Source organism: Chenopodium album, chromosome 8, assembly GCF_948465745.1.
Source record: "Chenopodium album chromosome 8, dcCheAlbu1.1, whole genome shotgun sequence".
NCBI classification, from domain to species: Eukaryota; Viridiplantae; Streptophyta; class Magnoliopsida; order Caryophyllales; family Amaranthaceae; genus Chenopodium; species Chenopodium album.
Genome location: NC_137841.1, coordinates 22562171 through 22585236, shown reverse-complemented (window position 1 = coordinate 22585236; position 23066 = coordinate 22562171). Strand labels below are relative to the sequence as shown.

At 38.2% G+C, this 23066-nt stretch overlaps 4 protein-coding genes across 5 annotated transcripts; 2 read left to right on the top strand and 2 right to left on the bottom strand.

Moving 5' to 3' along the window:
- Window positions 1-5925: 5925 nt before the first annotated feature.
- Window positions 5926-6985, bottom strand: LOC145642823 (uncharacterized). Its single transcript, XM_081693988.1, has 3 exons — window positions 6739-6985; window positions 6566-6618; window positions 5926-6468 (listed from the first exon to the last, which is right to left on the bottom strand). The coding sequence occupies exons 1-3, from the start codon at window positions 6983-6985 to the stop codon at window positions 5926-5928; spliced, it is 843 nt and encodes a 280-aa protein (XP_081550114.1).
- A 2950-nt stretch (window positions 6986-9935) lies between these two features.
- LOC145555915 (microtubule-destabilizing protein 60-like) lies at window positions 9936-14093 on the top strand. Of its 2 annotated transcripts, none has more exons than XM_081617627.1 (8): window positions 9936-10988; window positions 11067-11109; window positions 11208-11303; window positions 13010-13129; window positions 13247-13345; window positions 13430-13489; window positions 13585-13679; window positions 13778-14093. In XM_081617627.1, the coding sequence occupies exons 1-8, from the start codon at window positions 10192-10194 to the stop codon at window positions 13890-13892; spliced, it is 1425 nt and encodes a 474-aa protein (XP_081473753.1). In that variant the 5' UTR covers window positions 9936-10191; the 3' UTR covers window positions 13893-14093. The 2 variants fall into 2 exon arrangements, with proteins under 2 accessions (XP_081473753.1, XP_081473754.1); XM_081617628.1 differs by having other exon boundaries at window positions 13585-13686.
- Window positions 14094-19527: 5434 nt separating this feature from the next.
- On the top strand, window positions 19528-20940 carry LOC145642822 (protein FAR1-RELATED SEQUENCE 5-like). The gene is made up of 3 exons (XM_081693987.1): window positions 19528-20568; window positions 20667-20891; window positions 20933-20940. The coding sequence occupies exons 1-3, from the start codon at window positions 19635-19637 to the stop codon at window positions 20938-20940; spliced, it is 1167 nt and encodes a 388-aa protein (XP_081550113.1). The 5' UTR covers window positions 19528-19634.
- A 946-nt stretch (window positions 20941-21886) lies between these two features.
- LOC145555914 (uncharacterized) lies at window positions 21887-22780 on the bottom strand. Its single transcript, XM_081617626.1, has 2 exons — window positions 22419-22780; window positions 21887-22336 (listed from the first exon to the last, which is right to left on the bottom strand). Exons 1-2 carry the CDS (start codon window positions 22737-22739, stop codon window positions 22214-22216), a joined length of 444 nt encoding a protein of 147 aa, XP_081473752.1. The 5' UTR covers window positions 22740-22780; the 3' UTR covers window positions 21887-22213.
- Window positions 22781-23066: the final 286 nt, after the last annotated feature.

Genomic DNA, 23066 nt, shown 5'->3' with positions numbered 1-23066 from the left:
CGATTATGTCATTGACGTCATTAATAATTGAAGCTCCCACTAAATTCCACATTTCCCTTAATTAATCCAATTAATTAAGTCGGTAGCACCCAAACTTGTCAAAATAAAATTTTGCCAATGCCGCTCAAAACCGAGGTCTAGCCTCCCAAAATTTTAATTAAAATAAACAAAATTAATTAAAATAAATAAAACGGCAAAATAAGCAATATTAAGCCAACCGCATTTCAAGTGGCTTTCGCTTTAAGCGTTTTGCCAAGGAAACTCGAATAATCGCGGCTCATGCAAACCAAGCATACTACGGCTATTCACCTCACCGCACCAAGCATATGCACACACAAAAAAAACTCCGCACACACGGCCCGCGGCAAGCAGCCATGGGCTGCTGCCACTGCCGCACGCACAGCCATGGCTGCTGGTGCGTGGCTGCGGCGGCCGTGTGCTGCTGCCGCGCGTGAAGGCGGGGCAGCCACCTTGGTAGCCACATGCGGGTTGCTATGCAGCCCGGCTAGCCAAGGGTGGTTCTTTGCCTCGTTTTGCGTGCCATGGCCTCGGGATTTGATCCCATTTCGCGAGACATAATTAATTAATTCTAAATTAATTTTAGAACTAACTTAATGAGCAAAAATGAAAAAAATTTAAACAAGTCCAACTTAATAAAATTTCAAAGTGCAAATAACCAAAATAATTCCAAGAACCGTTCTTAATTAAATTGGTTTAGCTTGGTGCAATAACAAAGTTGAGGCAATTTCTCACTTTTAATTTAATCAATTTAAATTAAACTTGAGAATTTGACAAAGTAAGGGGAAGTTGGAAAAATATGAACTTTAATGTTCAAATGAAAATTCCAACATCTAAATTTTGTGAATCCTTGAAAATTATATCTTCCAACATGAAGATAACCAAATTTCTATCACAAAAATTGAAACTTTATGTTTCCAATCAACTCAAAATGATTAAAACAACAAAGTTTAACATAAAATAACATGGAATTTAGTGGTTTTTAAAGTTTCAATCACTTATCACAAATAAAGATTGAATCTTTAACACTTAGGAAGCCTCAAAACAAAAAATTTCACACTAAAAAGCAATTAGTTTGCAATTATGTGAAAATAAATCAACCTTTAAGCATCAAATACTACCAAGTGTGCTTTAAGGGGACTTAAAAATGCAGAAAATAATGCAAATAATCAACCACATAATCAACAAGTTATGCCATTAATTTCAAGGTTAGAAAAGACTTAAAATTTTTCGTCAAAAACGAAAAATCCCTCGAAAAAGGCATTTCTGGTCAGAATTTGGCTAAAATCATAGCCCCAAAGGGGTAAAAACCTTTCCAGAACACCTTTTCCACCCAAAATTCACTATTTTTGGGCGAAAATCTGGTTTCTGGGCCTAATTCGACATTAAAAACGGGATTAAAATAAATAAAACCGAGCTACTAATTTAATTAGCAACTTAAACCAGAAAAATAAGCCAAAATAAACCTTGAAAAACATGATTATAAAAATAAACGAGCGGGGCTCCGATACCGCTGTTGGGGTTTGGTGAGTCCGACTCACCGCGGAAACAACCCCGACCCAAGGAACCACTCGTAATTAATAAAACTATAAAGCATAAATAAATAAACACAAGAAAAGGAAGAACGAATCATACCCTTGAAGCGAGCTTCGCCCTCTCAAAACGGGCTCTTACTTGAAAGCCTTGAGCACCGCAAATGTCGTGCCTCCAACGGTATCCACCCACAAAGGACGAACACGACTTTTTAGGTCCGCTACCTTGGAGTTAGCAAGGTCCGACCAAAACCCAAGTGTTAATGGAGTTTAAGAGTTTTTCCAAAATATGGAATGCTCTTTCTAACTCCCACTCAAGCACTTTACTCCAAATCCCAAGGTTGGTATTTATAGAGGAAAGTATGAGTGGGAATTTCTATCCCATCAATGTGGGATTCATGAAATTCCACAAATTAATTTAAAGCTAAATTAAATTATATATATAAGCAAGTAATAAATCAACAAGTGTCCTAGTCATATGTAAAGAGGAGTATGGACCACTTGGAGAGGAGGGGACCATACTTGCTCCCCACTCCTTCCTCTCCTTGTGACACTTGTCCACACCAAAAAGCAAGCATACTTACTAGCTTCCCCTTTCTACCCGGCCTAGGCCCAAGGCCCAGCTAGCCTCGCACCGTGCGGGCTGCTAGCTGCTGCCAGCACGCCCACGCACATCAGTGCGGGCTGCTGATGCCGAGGGCGCTGCTAGCTAGCCACGCACATGTGTGGGTTGCTAGTAGCAGCGCACGCCAGCACGCCACGTACTGCTTGCGGGCTGCTGGCCGTGCTGTGCTAGCATGCCTCGCACATGGTGCGGGCTCCTTGCCGTGTTGTGCTAGCATGCCTCGCACATGGTGCGGGCTGTTAGCCACGCCTTGCTAGCATGTCTCGCACATGGTGCGGGCTGCTAGCTCGGCTAATCCCCTAGCACTCGGGATTCCGATGCTAGGGGTATTTTGGTCATTGTTGATTTATTACTAATTTGCCGTCTCGTCTTTTTATTATTTTTGACTCGACTTCCGACGCTCGGTTTCGACGCTCTAAGCTCGAATTTCCGACGTCTAAATATTTAACACTCGGGCGACGAATTAATTTCTTCCGAATTAATTCGTCGAGTCGGTTCGTATATTATGCTTGGGTGTGACCCGAAGGGTTCAGTCAAGATTAAGCTGTAATATTAAGTATATTAATATTACTGATCGGAAGCGGCCTCCACCCAGGCATTCCGATCACTTGACCTTACTGAATATATTAGCTTTCTAATAATTCTGAACCCGCCATCAGAATAATACACTTGTTCGAAGGTGTAGACACCCATTTGTGTCTCCCCAAAAACCAAACCCAGTGATGAGTACCTTTCGCGTCAAATCATAATCGAATGAAACGAAAGTGTGGAAGGTCTAGTGTTGCGGAAAGTTTTAATTTCTTTTCTCTTTTCTCTGTTTTTGAAAAATTATTTTGAGAAAACAGCCAATCCAGTTTGGTTGGTCCATGATATGGGTCCAATAGTAGTGTAGTTGGATGGGGCTTGCAAAGACCATTCCAATGATATATTATAAGCCCAATTCCGATGAATATTGAGGAAATTATGGCCGATTTACTAAACTGGGCCCGGTTTGAGCTTTATGTACGGCCCAATGATCTAGGGGAGGGCCTAATATGATTTATCATTCCTAATGCAATTAGGAATGGTTTTAGTCTTCTAGATTCTTCTAGAAGGTTCTTTTCATTCCTAATTCAATTAGCATTGATAAATTGACTTTTGTTGACTTTTCAGAGTTTTATTTAAAATCAAATAGCATTTTCGAAGAAATTATATTATTTTATCCTCCAGTACGGTAAACTTATCGGATTTTTGAAAACGCGTTAAATTTGAGCTTGGCGTCTGACCCTAGGCCTTGGCGCCTGGAACCAGGCCTGGCGCTAGTGCTGGTGCCTGGCGCCAGCTAGCCAGGGTTGGCGCCAGCTCTGTTTTCTGAGCGTCAGACTCTGTTTTGTCTAATTTATCTTTTTGGCTGATTTTCTCTATAAATATCGTATTAAAAACTCTGTTTTCATTCACCAATTATCATAATCTACATTCATTCACCAATTCTCATCATTGACGAATTCTGACCATTCATCAACAATCAGTTTTTCTTTAGAATTCTCTATTTCATTCATCTCTTTCTTTCATTCTTTCTTACCTTATTTTCATACAAAATTCCGCATTCACAAGATCTAGAAACACCTAGCCATATTCGAAGTTGCCTTCGCCCTAGACGTGAAAGGTTTAATTTCTGAAGGTTTGGTCCCAACTCTTTATTTCAATTATTTAATTTAATTTTTTTTATTATTATTTTCCTTGAAGTTACTAACGTGTGTATTTTGTTATTAGAAAGAGGTACGAGGCATCAAAGTAAGTACTTTAATTGTTTTTATTGATATTATGATTTAGATATCATGTTTATATTGTTATTATGATATTCCTAGTATCATGTCTAGGGTATTTTAATATTGAATATGATTGTTACGATGCTTCCTATGTTCTTCCTAATATTTATGATTGTTAGTATCATGTTAGGGTTAAAGGTTTATTTTTATTGCTTAGTGACATGCTAGGGTTTGTTATTAATCTTGTTAGTATCATGCCTAGGATCTTGCTATTATTATGCTTTAATATTAACATGAACATGATTATGATTGTTATAATTTATGATGATTATGAATATGATTATTATTATTATTTTGATGATGATTATTTTATTTATGATTATTTTTATTGTTATTATAATTATTATTCATGATATTGATTATTATTATGTTGCTTGATACATTATTTTATTGTTATTGCTTGATCACGCCTTTTATGCATGTTTAAAGGGAATTTTGGTACTTGTAATCACGCTTAATAAGATAATTAATAATCTTGTTAGGGTTAGTTTGATTATAATTCAAGTGATCGCCAATAATAGATTTATTTGTGCATTATATTTAACCAACATAGATTAAACAGGTTTAGGGTTAATCCTATTGATTGCATGTTAATCAAAAAGCGCACATGAATACGATCAGAATAAAGTAGAGGCCTATTATTAGGGCAGGTTCAATCTCTTTTAGGTTGGATTTGTACCTTCATCCCCGAACCCTTATTTGGTTCTAGACCTTATGGAGTTGACGATCTCTTGGATCGTTAAGGGGTGTAACCTTCACCTCGTGAACGGTTTACAAGTTCCTAAAAAAACTTGTTGGCGACTCTTTTGCTCTATCTTCTTCCCTTTTGGACGCCACCGTACTTTAGTGTATGATCACAGTGGGGTTCAAGCTAGCGGGATTTAAAGGCTTGAAATTATTCCCTACAGAAGGACACCATTCCTTTCAGTCATGGCTTGACCTGGTTGTCACTCCTCCTCTCCTATTGGATTTGCCACGCACCTATTACACGTACACATTAGGCTAAGTCAGAACAATTGGTGCAACACAAAAACAAAGGAAATCAATTTGCAAACTTGAAACACATACATTGGGCTGTATACTCCCATCCTCAGCAATGTACACACCCACTCCACTTGGAATTCTCTGTCTTCCCCTACCACCACTGTACCTACCACCTCTGCCTTGCCCTCTTCCTCTACCTGCAGGGATCTCATCTTGTCCTCTCCCTCTCCCTGCAGAGGTTTGAGATTGTCCTCTCCCTCTCCCAGAAGAAGATGTAGTTGTAGCAGAACTTTGACCACCTCCTCTTGACCCTAACCCTCCTCTTATAGCTCTGCTACCTCTCCCTAGTTGTGTTGGTTAGGCAGTGATTGAGTGGTGTGGAGCTGATTCAGAAATTATGAGCTGAGTTGCAGGGTTGTTAGGTGGTTCAGCATCCCTTCTTGGCCTTCCCCTCGGCTTTTTAGTGGGTGGTTCAATAGGGGGTGGTACTGTGTCCTTGTTAGGAAATCTTCTTTTGTTATGCCCCTTGATTTTGCACAAGGAGCATGTCATCTCAACACCAGACTTAGTCAAAACTCCAGGTTTTTTAGGATTCTCAAAAGGGTCCCTAATTCTGTTCTTCCTTGGCCTCCTGGGACCGATTTTAATTGGTGGTGGGTGCATGGGATAATGCACCTTTGTCCAAAACCTCTCACCTTCTAAAGGTGGAATTGAACCTGTCCCAGTCAATACATACAATTATAACCAGGTTCAGTGGAAGCTTTAAAAGTAATTACAAAGTGTATACAGAGGAGTAGAGTTAGTGTATACCTGCATAAGCCTGTAGATAAGCTTCCCTTGTGTAGCACCTCTCCACATAGTCTTCTACTTCTTTGTTCAAAAAGAATATGCAGGAAACTGCATGGCAACAGGGAATGCCAAGCATTTCCCACTTCCTACAGCTGCAAGTTCTTTGGTGCTAATTTACAACCAACTGGTCCATGTTATGACTGACATTGAACAACATATCAGTGGAAGGCTGCACATCACAGTAGGTTGCTTTGTGTTTCTCCTTGTCCAATTTGGCTTGAATTCTAGGGCACAGAACACCTGTCACTTTCTCCATGTCCTGCCTTTTCTTGAGTAGCCTCTGCATCAAGCATATTCTGATTTCTTCTAACATGAACAAGAGGTGCTTTGTTCTGGCATTTATTATGTAGCCGTTGAAAGTTTCTGCAATATTACTTGTTATTGCATCAGTCTTCATTGTAGTACTCAAGAAAGCTCTATAGATTAGGCTAGGATTATAGGCTTTGAATGCCTGAGCTGCTTTTGGATTCATCACAGTGAGCTCCTCCATTGCCTCATCATAATCAGGCATGTTGTAACACTTAGCAATCTTCCAAAATTGCAATTTTAGTTCATCTCCCCTATAGGTCTTGTGCCAGTTGGCAAGTATATGCCTAGCACAATGCCTATGTTCTGCTTTGGGCAGAACAGAGGAAACAGCATTGACAATAGCCTAACAGCAAAGTAAATGCAATAAATAAGTAAACACTAAACCAATTCAACCTTTTAAAAAGTGAGAAAAGTAGGAGCTAAAATCATAGCATTCATACCTGGTGCTCATCAGAAAGAACTGCAACACCATCAACTTCACCCAACTCCAACACTTTTTGTAGATGAACAAAAAACCATTCCTAACTCAGATTATTCTCTCCCTCAGTAATAGCCCATGCCACAGGGAACATCTGGTCATTGGCATCCCTTCCTACAGCACAGAGCAATTGACCCCCAAGAAAAGTCTTCAGGAAGCTTGCATCAACAGCCAACACTTTTCTACAACCATCTTTCCATCCCTTAGACAAGCCCTCAAAGCACATGAAAAGTCTTTGGAACACAGGTGTACCCTTCTTCTGCTGTACAGTAACAAGCTCAGTTGTACTACCAGGGCTGCTACTCTTCAAAGATGCAAGATAACCTCCTACTTTTTTGTAGTGTTCATGCATTGAACCATGTAGGAGGTTATTGGGCAGCATATTTCACTTTATAAGCAAAGACCCTGTTCACAATGACCTTGAAAGCCCTTTTCTCCACTATTACCTTTGTAGGCCAGTGTGGTCTGCTCTTGAACACTTCAAGGAATTGTTTAGCAACCCATGAAGCTTTCAACTATCTATTCTTCTTCATGTTCCTTTAGCAGGTATGCTCTCCACTAACCCTCTTTACAATCATGGCTGCTTTTCTAGAATGCCAAGATGCATACACATAGAAAGGACACCCTTTAGTGCATTTCACTCCTAACCTCTGGTGTCTCTTCTTATTGCCAAAAAAAAAAGTTAGGTTCTTTCCCTGCAGGACAGCATATTTGGCCACTGCCTCCCTGAAATCTTCTCTTTTGGCAAATCTTCAACCCACTTTCCACTAAAATTGACTGAAATCTGTATTTGGACTTACAAGCAATGCAGATCTTTTCTTACTCAAACCAACACCTCCCTCATCTTCACTCTCAGGTGGTGTATCTATCTCCTCCTCGGAATCCTCATAATCACTCAAATTTCCACCTTCAGTCACTGGATCTTGAACACCTAATTTTCCATGAGCTACTTCATGTATAACTTTTGAAGCAACCTGAACTAACTGTGTACTACAAGCCTTGACCATCTCCCTAGCTGTGTTGTACTCCTCATCACTCACATCAAAATCTGTCTCTAATGTCTCATTAAAAATTGCTACTTCATATTCTTTCTCAACCTCTGGATCTAACTGCTCCAAGCCTACATCCAAATCTTCTACAGCTAAATCACCAGGATTGACTTCATCATAACTTTCTTCATCAGTGTCCTCATCAGTGTACACATCACCAAACACCCTCCCCTCATCAGCTACTGCAACTCCCTTACCTTCGTTAGTGCTAGGATTATAAGGAGGGTCTTTGTCCTCACTACTATCAGTGTAACCTCCTACTAGCTCATTAAAGGGAATTGGAGAATCAGGCCTGTCATCAAACCAACTGTAATATTCAAACACTTGGGGTTCTGTTTGGAATTTAGATTGTGAAGGAAGAGGGTTATCTAAACCCAGATTTGGATTAGAAGTAGTGGGAGGATGAAGACTGGCTGACTTAGATACAAATTTAACTTTAGGTGAGCTGGAAACTGTTTTTTTTTTTTTTAAAGTGTGGGAATAACTTTATCTATTAAATGTGATGGGGTGGGAGCTTTTTCTTTTGGTCTAATAGTCAAAGTACCTTTTGGTGGTCCCCTTTTTGGGTTTGTTTTTTCCTGAGATTTGGGTTTAGGGGAATCACACTCATCAGATTCTTCTTCTTAGGGTAACAGTTGATAATGTGTTTGGACAACAGGTGGGTCTGTGGGGTCCAGCAATGGTGACTCATCACCATGATGTACATATAACTCCACATTCCTATATTTTCTTCCAATTTCAATCACCTCCCTCACATCTTCATCACCACTAATCCTCCTCAAACCATTAGTCAGACTTAGTCCAGGGATCAAATACAACACAGCTTCAACAGATTTCCCACAACAATCAGTCCCCATCTGTATAATGTCCCATAAGCATAACTCATCTGGGTCAACTTGCTTTGTTTTATCCTTCCCTCCCACATACACCAATTCACCATTAGACATAGTACTAAAAGACCCAGAATGCCAAAACTTCAACCCGATCTTGCCAAAAACACTATCCATGTTCAAACTTCAATTTGGAAACTTCAAACTACAACCTAGAATTGCGGTACCAAAGTTCAATTTGGAAACAATAATAAACAAAAATACTACAACTACACAAAACGCAACATAAATCAAATATTCTATTGTTAAACATTCAACCAACAAACAAGCTTAAACAACAGCAAATTTCACATCAAACGAACCCTAATTCCAAGTTTCAATTTTTATTGCAATTTCTTTTCTTAAACATGAATTAACACACATAAAAACCACAATTACATGTCGTAATTGGGTATAATTGCTCATTAAACAAAAAAATGCACAAATTAAACACGATTTTAGGGTTACCTGGCCTCTGTTTGCTAACGTCAACAACTTCGATGTCATCAACTGAGTTGTTCCTTTCCTCAAATGGAAACCCTAGAACGCAATTAGTCCTTCCCTCTGCGATTTTTGGGAAATCTAGAGTAGTACAATGGGTCGTAATTTGGGGGGAAGTGAAATCCGAAGACAGAGAGGTATTAATGGCGGGAGTTTAATTTTGGCAGGGGGAAGTGGTTAGGAGAAGATGCCGACTTGGTCTTAAAAGTCAATATGTAGGTTTGTTGACTATTTGTTCACTTCCTTAGCAGGTTACCAGTTTTTTGTTTTGAAGAAAGATAACCCACCTTAAAGTTGGGATTATTGAGGAATAATCCAAAGTTGGGATTAATGAAAGTAAACGGGTGAAAGTTGGGATTAATAAAGTGTATTTTTCCTAATATTGGTTAAACTTAATAATATTTCCGTACCTACAAAATAATCAAAACACTTAGGGCTTGTTTGGCATCAGTTTTGGTTTTCAGTTTTCTGTTTTTTTGAAACCAAAAACCAAAAACAGGAAACAAGAAAAAGGTGTTTCCACTTTTCTGTTGTCAGTTTTCAAAATTATCATAATTTTAATAAGTTTATATAATTTTTGATTCATTATGGGACTCATATCATATACTTTTTGAAAACAAAAAACCAAAAAACAGAAAACCACAGCAATGCCAAACGAACCCTTAATACACTCAACTAATTATATTGGTTAAACTTACAATTATAAAATATCCACTAATTGTCAAATTTTTAATTACAAAACCTAGCAAATTTATACCAAAGTTTTTCATTTGAAAAACAAATTGTGAAATATAATTAAAAATAAAAAAATAAAAAATAAAAAAATTGTGAAATTTAATAATGTTTATTTATTTATTTTTTTCTGTTTCGTTGATTAGTTTCCTTATAAATTGGGTGTGATTAACAACCTTGATGCACAATATTCCACATTTAACGGCTAGCAAAAACTAATCAACAAAACTTCAAATTTCTTTAATAATTCATATTTGCCCCCATCTTAATCGCTCCCTCCTACAACAGGCTCCAAAAAACTAGCCGTTACGGAGCTCCGTGTCCAACGTTCATCTTATTTCCCTCTTTTTCACTTTCTCACAATCAACGCCTCCAAATTCTCCATTTTTCTCTCTCTCTCCTACTTTCTCGAGTGATTTCAGTTGAAGGAAGCAACAATGGCGACTCCAACAAAAGACCCACAAAGTGTTCGATCAAATGCCGCAAAGAATCAAGAGAATTCTAACCCTAATTTGAAATCATCTCCTTCGATTAAATCTGCGAAATCCCAGAAATCTGCGAGTAAAAACCCGATTTCTTCTTTTGTATCGCCCAAGAAGAAGATCAGGGAGAGGAAATTTGTGGTTGCGAAGAAGAATAATGCGAATAAGCAAGAATTGAATCGGAATTGTAAGTGTAAAGATAGGGTTAATGGAAAGTGTTTGTGTGTTGCTTATGAGAATTTGAGGGTTTCTCAGGAAGAGTTTTTTAAGAGTAGGGATGAAAATGATGGTGGGGTTGAAGAGTATGAAGATTTTGATAAACCCAGTAGTGAGAAATTAGAACTTGGGGGTGTAGATGATGTGGGTGATTGCGAACCGGAGGCGGCTGATTCTCCGAAAGGGGTGGGTAGTTCGACTACGAAACGAAGGCGGGATATATTGTTGCAGGAGGCAAGGGCTAGTGTTCCGGAGCCGGGTTCAGGGAGGGTTTTGCATCTAGTGAAGGCATTTGAGAAGCTTTTGACATTGCCTAAGAAATCGGAGGGTAACAAAGATGATGAAAATGAGGTGGAGGATGAGGAGGATACAAAGAAGGGGATTAAATGGGCGTTGCCGGGTTTGCAGCAGCCTCCTAGAGCACCCGAAACACAGGAATCGTCGTCTGCTTTTTGTCCCGGAGAATTGTTCTTCAATGCTGAAAGCTTGGGGATGGATGCACATGTTACTTCTTCATTAGATAGTAGCAGGGGAAGGTACATTATAATTCAATTGTGTGTGTTTGAGTAGTTGTTTTCGGGTTTGGATGTGTCTTAATTCGGTTTTAATTGTAGTGTTTCGAGCAGAAGTTCGATTGGAAGTCGAAGAAGAAGAAGTGTAAGCATAGTGTTTTGGGCTTTATGTTATATTTGTATGTTTTAGGATGTATGTTATTGTATATTGAGGCTTATGTTTTGGAATATTATGTTTTTCAGGGCTCATTTTCTTCAGGGACTGTTGGTGGAAGCAAGTGGAAGAAGAAGCAACAGCATAGAGTCACTTCCCAGAGACCATTTAGGCTGAGGACTGAGGTATAATCACTGCATAGTTGCTATGTGTTTTTTGCTATTGAATTACTAATGTGTTAGAATGAGGAATTCCTTGCTGGGGGCGGTTACACTCATGCATTAGTGTCGAAAAGATTAGTTAGTCTTCCATGATTGCAGCCCAGGGTAGGGAACAATTTCATCAGATTTTTTGTGTTAGAAGAACTGATAAACATTGGAAGTCTGCTTTGCATTTCTGGATTGATTCTGGTGATCCTTACAGTTTGTTTGGATAAAGAAAGAGGAAGGAAAAGAAGGGGAGGGAGGGAAAGGGAGGGGAGGGAAGAATGGTGAGTTTTGCTTCCAAATCTCTCCATTAATTCTACAATTTAATCCTTTCATTTCTCTCCCCTCCAATTCCCCTCCTTCCTCATTTGCTATCCAAATGAAAGATACTCCATTTCTCCTCCCTTCCTTTCCCTCCATTTCCTTCAATCCAAACACACCCGTTAGTGTATCTTTGCGGCATTTATTGATATGGGATTTCGAGGGGGAAAGGTTAGCTTTCAATGATGCAAACAAGTATTTTTTTCTTTGTTAATCAAAGGACGTGTCTCCGTTATTAATGGAGTGTAGTTGACCCTTTTCAATGCAGAATTTCTAATATTGGATTCTTTTTACAACGTTCCTGTTAGTAGGATACAATAAGTTAAAGCGTCGTCACGTTCTGCTCTAAGCTGTCATATTTATTCTCCGTGTACCAATTTTTTATTATTTGATGAGGGACACAAAGCTATTATTAATATTGCCTTCTGATGATGAGTAATAGAGCACTTAATTTTATGAATGAAAATTAATATTATACATAAAGCAAATTCCTAGGTGAATTCTAAGCCGGATTTCTAGATTGAACTCTCTTTGTATCTGTTAGTGTAAGCCATTAGCCATAGCATTGGAATATTTGGAACTTACAATAGATAGATAGCTTTTTTATACAACAACAGATGTTCTGCTGGAATTTTATTTGTATAAGCTAATGATGGTAATAGGCCTGATTCAGAGAATGATAAAGCTGCAAGGATGAATTTTTAGTTTTTGTTATTTGTTTTTTTTTTTCAGTCAAATTCTTGTGATTATTGAGGGACATTCATGGTAACTTTGGGCTTTGGTTTCAACTGGAAAATTAACTTTCTCTAGATAGTATCTATACTCTAATTAATTTGGCTAAGTTCTGAATTCAGAAGAGATATAGTGCTTTTATGTGATATTATCTGCCACTTTTAATGTCTTCTCTGAACATATTTGAAGTCAATATTTCATCCATTTAAAGTGAGTGATTATCAAGTTCTATCATTACAACGTTGTTTTTGTGTCCTTTTCGACTTTTTTTTCCATATGAGAGGGGTTAGACTAATAGGCTATAACTTCTGGTGGCTGTCTTTTCAAGTTTAATTTCCACCTTTTCTTTTGCAACCTGCAAGTTTGATCACAGAAGAGATGTATTTCTGCAACCTGCAAGTCTCATCTCTTAATTACCCTATGTATGTGTCTATTATAAGTGTGAAATGTTAATGCAGATGATTAAGTAATGGTTCATTTTAATAAGTTACTTGAGGACAGCAAAACTTTTATTTTATTATTAGTTCTATGTAGGTTAGTCATTTCTACTTCCCTTCACCAATGCTTTTTCTTTCCCTTCTCTACGTGTGTGCTGTAAATATTACATCTGCTTCCTCCACCCATAATTTCAGCAAAGAGGAAAAATGAAGGAGGAGGAGTTTGTGAAAAAATTACAAGAAATGATGATTGAAGAGGAGAAGCAGCGGATACCTATTGCACAAGGCCTTCCATGGACAACTGATGAACCAGAAGTGAGTCCTATAAACACTGTTTATCCTCAATAGAAAGACTTCTATAATTGCTCTGTCTAATAGATTATACTTGAATAATTCAGTGAATGCTAATTTGACGTGTACGTTCATATGTAGTGTCTGATAAAGCCACCAATTAAAGACATAACAAGGCCAATCGACCTGAAGCTGCACAGCGATGTAAGGGCTGTGGAACGGGCAGAGTTTGACCACCAGGTATGTTTAGTGATTATTGAATTCATTTCTTTTAAGTACTTTTGGTAATCATAGTTGCTAATGTAATTGTGATTCAATTACCAGATTTCTGAAAAATTGACGTTGATAGAGCAATACAAACTGGATAGAGAGAGGCAACAGAAGGTACACTACTAAATAACTGTGATAAACTGAACATAATCAGAGTATTATTATGATCGCAGTAAATTAAGTGAGAAACTTCTCTTTTGCTCTAACAGCTAGAAGAGGAGGAAGAAATAAGAAGATTAAGAAAGGAACTCGTCCCGAAAGCTCAGCCCATGCCTTACTTTGACAGGCCTTTTGTCCCCAGGAGGTACGGGGTAATATTTACATTGAATACAGATTGAGTTTGTATCTTTTTACTTTAGAAGATAAGCATCTAATTACAGTTGATCATCTCGGGATTTTCAGGTCAACAAAGCAACCAACGATTCCAAAAGATCCAAGGTTTCAATATCCCCAGCAAAAGAAAATTAAGTGTTGTGATTCATGGAATGACTTGAATGATTATATCCATGCAGCATGACTGGAACCAAACTTAAACATCACATTTTCGAAGCAATTCTCAGTGTTGCCTATCCTTGAAGATGTCATAATTCTTTTGTTCATAATATTTTTTTTTTTGTTTTCTTACAACTAGCACACAAGTGTTTCTCAATATGAGTTTGAAGAACAAACGGTTGCCATTAACTCCGTAATTAGTACACAAGATGAATTAATGTATTTCTTGCTATCTTCTACCCTTTTGCCTTTTAACTTCTTCACCCATCTACAATAGGTGGGGGGGGGGGGGGGGGGGGGGGGGGGGGGGGGGGAGCAATTGCAAAAACTGGAAAACTATCACCATCTCTTACTCTAAGAAACATGATTTGATAAAATTAAAAAAACGACATTATGAAGCCGCACACTAACATGAATTTAACAACATGCGTAAAAATAAAACTGGAAGAGGGGGGGGGGGGGGAAGCAATTGCAAAAACTGGAAAACTATCACCATTTCTTACTCTAAGAAACATGATTTGATAAAATTAAAAAAACGACATTATGAAACTACACACTAAGATGAATTTAACATGCGTTAAAATAAAACTGGAAAAAGGGGGGGGGGGGGGGGGGGGGGGGGGGGGAAGCAATTGCAAAAACTGGAAAACTATCACCATCTCTTACTCTAAGAAACATGATTTGATAAAATTAAAAAAACGACATTATGAAACTGCACACTAAGATGAATTTAACAACATGCGTTAAAATAACTTTTTCCTTATAGACTATGTGGTCAAATTTTTTTAAACTACGACTATTAAAAGCAAATGGTGCATGTAGTATAATAATTATCAATAGAAAATATGTGTGGATGTCTTTTATGATATTTTTCCTTCCTCGCATTAGCAAAATAGCACCATCATTTTTTAAACCTTGATTAGGAGAGAATATATGACAGATTAGGAGAGAAAAGATGGGTTTATTATTCCATACAATATTCTATTCTATAGAGTACTTGGATATCATGGGCATCCACAAGTATTTCATAACAAGTATAAATTTATATTATTAACATATAGATGAAGGATCGGATTATCTACACGAAATATTGCACATTGTGACCATTCAACTCGATTTATATATTGACATGTAGAAATGGATTTTTGTACAACATGCAAATACAATATCAAGCCCTCTCTATCTATCAATAAATAAATAAATAAATAAAAGTATTAAACCCTAAAATTATACTATAGTGTGATGCATTTGATCACACAAAAAAATAAATTAACATTGATTGAAAAAAGAAAACCTAAACATGTCATCTTTAACAACGCGTTTTACAACTTAGGATTAATGGATTGGATCACCTAGGGCTTGAATCGACTTCAAATCACCTTGAATAATACTTGATAGGGAGATTTGAGGAGGTTTTTATGATTATAATGCCACTGTTTTACTGTTTAAATAATCGTTATAAAGTGATTTTTTTTTTTGTGTTGAGCTCGGGTGGAAGAAGCATCGTATATATAATGAGCTTAGCTGGCTCGCGAACTACTCGAGCTCGGCTCGTAATTTTTACAAGCCAAGACACAGCCCTGTTCATCTTGAAAGCTCGCGAACAAGCTCGAAATATATTTTTTTTAACATTGTAACCTTAAATATTAGTAGAATATTTTTAGGGAAATTCTCAATGGTAGCCTCATGTTTTTGCTTTTTCTCAATGGTAGCCAACATTTTTTTGGATTCTCAATGGTAGCCTCCAACTATTTAAAAGCTGCAACCGTAACCTTAATCATGGTTTTCCGATAAATTTCTGTTAAAACTAACTTTATTATAAATATTTTTTTTATATTTATTTTTATTATAAATATAAACCAAGGTTAACTTTATTTTTATTATATAAAAAAAACGAAGGTTAACTATTTTAAAAAAATATATAATAAAAAAACCACCCCGGCCTCCTCACACCACCGTCTCCCCCTCCCTTACCGTATGCTGGTGCCTGGCCAAACCTAGCCCGCTAGCGGCCGTCCAACCCTCACCGAAAATTCTGTCCCAACACCACAACAACCACCACCCCGAGACCCCACCCATCCCTTCCACGGTTCCACCCCTTTCCCCAAAACCTGAACTGTCTCTCCCATTTCTCCCAAACTTGATCAAAAACTAGGGAGAGAGCCTCAGATTCGAGAAATTGAACGTCTTAATTTGAATTTACAATCCTTTTTCAATTTCGAAATTAGTATTAAGATTTCCAAATTAATGAGTGCGCGACTTGTGGTGGGTGAAGGGGGAAGGGGGTCGGGCCGTCGAGGCTCATAGTTTGGGGAAATGAAGGGTGGCAGGCTGGCAGCCATGAAGGGAAGGAGAGAGCGAGAAACGGGTTTATTGATCTTGAAGTTGCCGGAGATTTTGTGGCGAGGTAGCGGCGGTGTATAGCTAACCTTAGAAATGGGGTTGCAGATCTCGAAGTTGAAGGGATGGAAATGGGTCTGTTGGTGAGTTTCCAATGGTAGAAAGGGGTTTGGAGGAAGAGAATTGTGTGGGTGTGGCATGTGGTTGCCATGACCATCTCCTCAAAGGAGATACAGTGAGAAGGAGGGGGAGAGGGTGGCTGGGATGGTGGGTATTTGGGGGAAAGATCGTGACAGCCATGAAGTGAAGGAGAGAGAAAAAAATTGAACATAGTTAAATAATTTTTTTTTTAATTTTTGTTTTTTATTTTAAGAAAACATGGTTAAATGCTCTAACTCTAGTTACATTTAACAGTTACTTAACCTTTTTAAGTTAATAAGGTTACGGTTGCAACTTTTAAAAAGTTGAGGGCTACCATTGAGAACCAAAAAAAAAGTTGGCTACCATTGAGAAAAAGCAAAAACATGAGGCTACCATTGAGAATTTCCCATATTTTTAATAAGTCAAAGAAAAATAAATAAACTTAGTTATAATTTATTATATCTTAAAAATTGACATTATATTGTAATGATTTTCGAACCTAAGTCGATTTTTATTGTAATTTAAACTTGATAATTTACGCTCGAAAAAGCTTGAGGCTCGGCTCGAACTCGAGCAATAGTGTAACGAGCCAAGCCTAAGCTACCCAAGCTCGGTCTTGGTTTGGCTCGTTAACATCCCTAGCCGCAAGAAACCATTTTCTGGCACAAATGTGGTAAAGCTAGTTTCCCAACGCTACCTGGTTTTCTTGCCGACATGTTGACTTAATTCCATGTTGATGTTTCATGTGTACCATGATGGGTACAAGCATGGTGCATAGGGTTTTGAGTCGATTTAACTCGTCATAGATAGCTTTAAGCTTTGTGTGAAAGGTTTGCACAAAAATTTGGCCATTGGATTGAGTTTGAAGGTAGGTTAACAACCAAATACATGGTATTAAGAATCAAGTTCTATCTCGATTCTAAATCCATACCACTCTGTGAACAATTGCCCTCGTAAAGGTTTGTTGACATTTCTTTATTCCATTTTCAGTTTTGATCCAAACAAGGGAAGTTATTTGAATTCTTTTGTCAAATTATTTTGGACAGGCAAGGTTATGTCTCACATAAGTAGGGCCTGTTCTGATTTACTGAACTGAGATGAGCTGATTTGAGCTGAGTAAACTGAAATGAACTGAATATTTTATGAGAGAAGAAAGTTAGGAACTAAACTTAACTGAAAATAAGCCGAAGAGAATAGGCCCGTAGTCTTAAGTTTCAACATGGTGAACTAGGAACATAAAGGATGATTTAGGGAGATTTTAGTCCATTATTAAACCCAATACCATTATGCAGTAGTTGTCATTTTTTTTTTGGGTTTCGGTGATTGATTGATTTTCCAATTAAAATAATTCTCATTTAGAAATTTTATTCGAGGAACTTTTGTCGGCCTTAAGACCCGATTTCAAACGCCAGCCAAGTTGCAATTTCAACCGAGAAAGTATCACTTAAAAAAGATTTCTGATAAGGTTCATTCGACATGGACGAGAAACACGAGAGGAGAATACGAAGTACGGAATACCTCTAAATCTCTAATTCAAGCAATGTATCTGAGCTTGAATAGAGATATAACTTCCCAAGTAAAGTCACATCTCCAATCGTACCATACAAGCTTCGCATGGGCAACAAGGCAAGTTAAGTCGGACCTTTTTCCTAAACTAGCTGACCTCTTCTTCAAATCAAACATTCAAACTATGGTTAAATTACTAATTAGTGGACTCAATTTTACTGTAAACCCTCAAAAACTGAACTGCTATTTGTCGCTCCCAAATTACCAGGTAACGCTCCCTTTTTTACTTGAATGGACCACTATGCCCTTTATGCAATTTGGGTTATAAAAAGAACCTTGTTCCCCATTTGGACACCATACATGAAATGGTCCCCTTACTTCACGACATTATTGTCCCGAGCTTCCCAAAATCGGTCCCCACGACCTTGCAACCAAATCGGTCCCCACGACCACCTAAATTTTCTATTTTCAAAAATCGTTAAATTTTCCGACGGGTCTTGGGTCATGGACGGCGAGTGGAACATACGTACGCCGGAGAATGCGTCGGATCATTCTGTAAGTTTTTTTTTTTTTTTTATTTTCGGTAATTAGGACATCCGCCTAAAATTTCCGGATGTCCTAGGTACATCCGCCTAAAATTTCCGGATGTACCATGGAACATCCGGGAATTTCAAGCGGAAGTAGGATCCGCCTAAAAAATCCGGATGTTCCATGGTACATCCGGAAATTTTAGGCGGATGTACCAAGGGACATCCGGAAATTTTAGGCGGATGTCCCTATTAATTTTTTTTTTTTTTAAATGTTAAGTACGTTTATTAAGTTTTTTTTTTATGTATTTTTTGTTCGTGATCTTGTGATTATTGTTGTGATTTAGTATTTGATAAGTAATGTTATTTTGTTGTATTAATATGATTATTAGTAATATGTTTATTTTTTGTTTCATTATTATTATTATTATTATTATTATTGTTATTATTATTGTTATTATTAGTAATATGTTGATATTATTGTTGTTGTTGTAGTTGATATTATTATTGTTGTTGTTGCTGTTATTTTTATTGTTGTTGTTGCTGTTGATATTGTTATTATTAATTAGTAGAAATATAATTTTAATATTAATATTATTATTATTATTATTATTATTATTGTTATTATTATTATTATTATTTATTTATTAATTAATGTTATGGTCTTATAAATTGTTTTGTAGTTGTTGTTATAATTTTTTATTATCATTAATATTGTTATTGTTTTGTATTTGTTGTTATTATTATTAGTATTGTTATTAGTATTGTTATTATTATTATTATTATTATTATTATTATTATTAGTATTGTTTTTATTATTTTAATTATAATTATTATTATTATTGTTTTTATTATTATTATTTTGACATAAAGCATGTTTTGTTTAATTTGTATAGGATATGGAATCTGAGGAAGGCGGTGACGGTGTGAATTATAGTGGGAATTTTGTCACCGATACGTTATTTCCTACATTTGACGATGCTGTTACATGGGCTGATGGTGTTTCCATAAATTTGGGATTTATATTGGTGAAATCGTCTTATAACAAAACCAGAGATGGTCGGCCGTATCGGTATTTGCGATGTGATCGGTCACGAAGGAGCAAGCCGAGAGATTTGGAGAACGCAATACGGAAGGACACCAAAACCAAAGCTAATGGTTGTCCATTCTACATCAAGATATATTATGATGTCAGCACCGAAAATTGGAAGATCATTGCGAAAAATGATCACACCGGGACACATAACCACCCAATGATTGTGTACCCAGAGGGTCACCGTAAAGTGAGCGGATTGAGTCCGGGTGCAAAACAGGTTGTGCGGGACATGACAAAGTCCAAGGTTGCTCCCCGTAACATCATGTCCACTATTGCCGAGCAATTTCCTGATGATCATCCAAACATCCGACATATTTACAATTGCCGAAATGACTTCAGGATGGAGATGTCCGAAGGAAGAGGAGTTGTTCAGCAATTTCTTCATCTGGCGAGAGAGAGTAAATACATTTACTGGTTCACGAACGATGATCACAACGTTTTGCAACATGCATTTATGGTGCACCCGATCATGGTCAACATACTCCGCACATACCCACATGTCATAGGTATGGATTCTACTTACAAGACCAATCAATATAACATGCCTTTCTTTGAGATAGTAGGCGTGACACCGACAAACCAGAATTTTTTAGTTGGATATGTTTTCATGCGCGACGAGTGCACGGCTAGCTATCGGTGGGTGTTGCAGAGATTAAGGGAGTTGATTGGGTTTGATAAAGAGCCATCTGTATTTATTTCAGACCGTGATCTTGGGCTATGTGCGGCTTTGAGAGAAGTCTTTCCAGGGACGTCACATTTACTCTGTCTATGGCACATCAACAGAGATGTGGAGGCTAAGGTGACGAAGATGTTTGGAAACAAGAAGGTTGGTGTCAGTTTTAGAGCTGGGAGATGGTTCAAAATCGTGAATGCAACAACACAGGCGGAGTATGATCGTGCTCTAACTGCCATGCAAGTGAGGTGGGGAAAATATCCGGAAGTGATTCAGTATGTTGAGAGAACTTGGCTTTGTCATAAGGAGAAATTTGTGAAATTTTGGACGAACCAGGTTCTTCATTTTGGTAACACCACCAACTGCAGAGTTGAGAGCCAACATTCAGCAGTGAAAACTTGGTTAGAATCATCCACAGGTTAGTTGTATTATTTTATTAGTTGTTCTCGTTGTTACTTAATTGTAATTGTATTAATTGTAATTGTATTTGAATTTACTAATTAGAATCATTGGCAGGTGCTTTGGATACCGTATGGGCCCGAGTCCATTGTCATATCGGTAATCGCATCATACAAATTCGTAATGACTTGGAGGCATCAAGGTCTAAAATTGGTCAGATGTACAGACAGTTGCCACTGTCACGTATAAATGGCAAAGTGTCTCAACATTGCTTGAAAGTTCTGGATGACGAGACGAAAAGGATGCGAGATTTGAGTTACCAGGTCCATGAACGGTGTGGATGTGCTATGCATCTGACCCATGGTCTTCCATGTGCTTGCCAGATACATGATTCGATAGTTGCACAGACAGGATTGTATAGCAGCCAAATTCATTCTTTCTGGAAGATACTGGTTATTGGTGATGGTGTTAACATTCCTGAAGTGGTAAATGATACGACCGAGGAGGCTGCACATTTTCGGTCCCTAATCGACGAAGTCATGGAAAGTGACCCGGCCGTACGTCGAAATGTAACGCGAATCATTGAAGAGGAGCTACATCCAGATCATTCACACCTTGAAGAACCACATATCAACCTTAACACTCGTGGTCGACCGAAAAGAAATAACACCAGGCGTGATCATAGCTATTTCGAGCATGTGAACCGTCAACACACTCAACGTGGTGGTGACCCAGAACCAGGTATTTTCGAAAATTCTATATTTAATATAAAAATATGTAAACTTAATACTTGTAGCTTTACTAATAATTTATCTTTTAATTTTGTGTTGTAGATCCAAGTGACATTAGTCAATGCAGGTATTTGAACTTGCTTCCAGCCCCAATGTTGCCGTACATTTCGTCTTGGAAGGATGTGATTGGTGATGGGAACTGTGGCTTTCGTTGTGTCGCCGACTTCTTCTTTGGCGATCAAAATAAGTGGTTTGACGCTCGGGAAACAATAGCGAACGAGGTCGCTGGTCATCCTGATTTGTACGAACGGATTTATGGGCTTGGGCGACTTTGGATGAACGTGGAGCGTATTCGATGGGATGGTGGGGCTGTCGGGGAGCGGCATTGGATGGTTACAATTCAAGATTTATTTCCTATTGCTACGTGGTTCAACGCAAGGGTGATTTGTCTCGGAGTAGGCCTAGTACCAACTTGCTACTACCCATGCATCACAGTCTTACCGCTTAGGGCACGCAACGGGGTTTGGTCACCGACTCGAGAGTTTGTGATTGCTACAGTTGGTGGATCACATTTTATCCGTCTTGACCTTGTACCTGATTCACCACTCCCGCCGATCGCCGGTTGGTGGACGCAAAACCACGAGGATAGTGTCAATGGATGGGATCAAGCATATCAGTTGAGAAGGGACATGTGGGATGCATTAGTTAGGTAGTTTGTAATGTACATTTACTAACTTTGAACATTTGTAAGAAAATTAGAATTACAAAATTAATTTTAAATGTATTTGCTTTTAATCTAACATGATATGAAACAAAACATCAAATATAAAATAAAAGAAGTGTCCAGTTTATACAGTACATTTAAAAAACAAAAAATAAAAATAAGTTCATAACATAAGTAAAACCACTAACAGAACATCTAATCAAAATAATCTAAAGTCCCATTTTTGACTTCCAATCAAATACAAGCTGCTCAGTCATTGTTCGAGTCTCACTCGACATTTCAGGATACTCAGCTAGTGCTCTTTGGTGAATCTCCATGGACCGACCCATCCACTGCAAATCAAACAATAACATATTTTAAACACAAAAATTCATATAAGTCATTGTTAATATAATAATAAGCATAAATACTTACGTAATCAGTGTTAGTCCGCTCAGGCAGGTTGCTTGTAACTCCTGGACCTGGAGATACCCGCGGGTGAGAAAACCTGTACAGCCACTGCATGTAACCGGGCGCAACCGAAGGAGCTGCAGCACTAAGCCTGGGTAGGGCACCTAAAACAACACTCTGAGATACCCCAGGGACAAACCTCTTCCACATCACAGCTGTCATCTCAATCGGGAAGTCTACCCGATACATCTTCAAGTTAGTCGGCCTCTTGGCCTTCTCTGGCCTGATGATCTCGCGGGGAATGCCTTGCACGAAACCAAGCTGGCGCACCACTCTATCAGGCATGTACGGCTCAATGATGTTACGGTACTGGATGCAGCCAATGAATAAAGTGGGGGGCACTCGTAATGCAGGATCAACTCCGTACGGTAGCCAGTTCACCTCACGGTCAGTAAGCGCATCAATCCTAGTACGAAAAGCTAATAGGCGCTCCAGGTTCTTGCTAGGACATCCCGCTCCTACATCCCAAGCAGACGCACGAGGCATTTGAAGGTCCCGGGTCAAGGTACCCTGCTGTGGCCGAAAGCACGGAAAGTACTCGTAAATCCACGCTTGCAGAAGCGTGAGACAACCAGCAATCGAATCAGCACCTTTCCGTGATGCCGTGCCCAG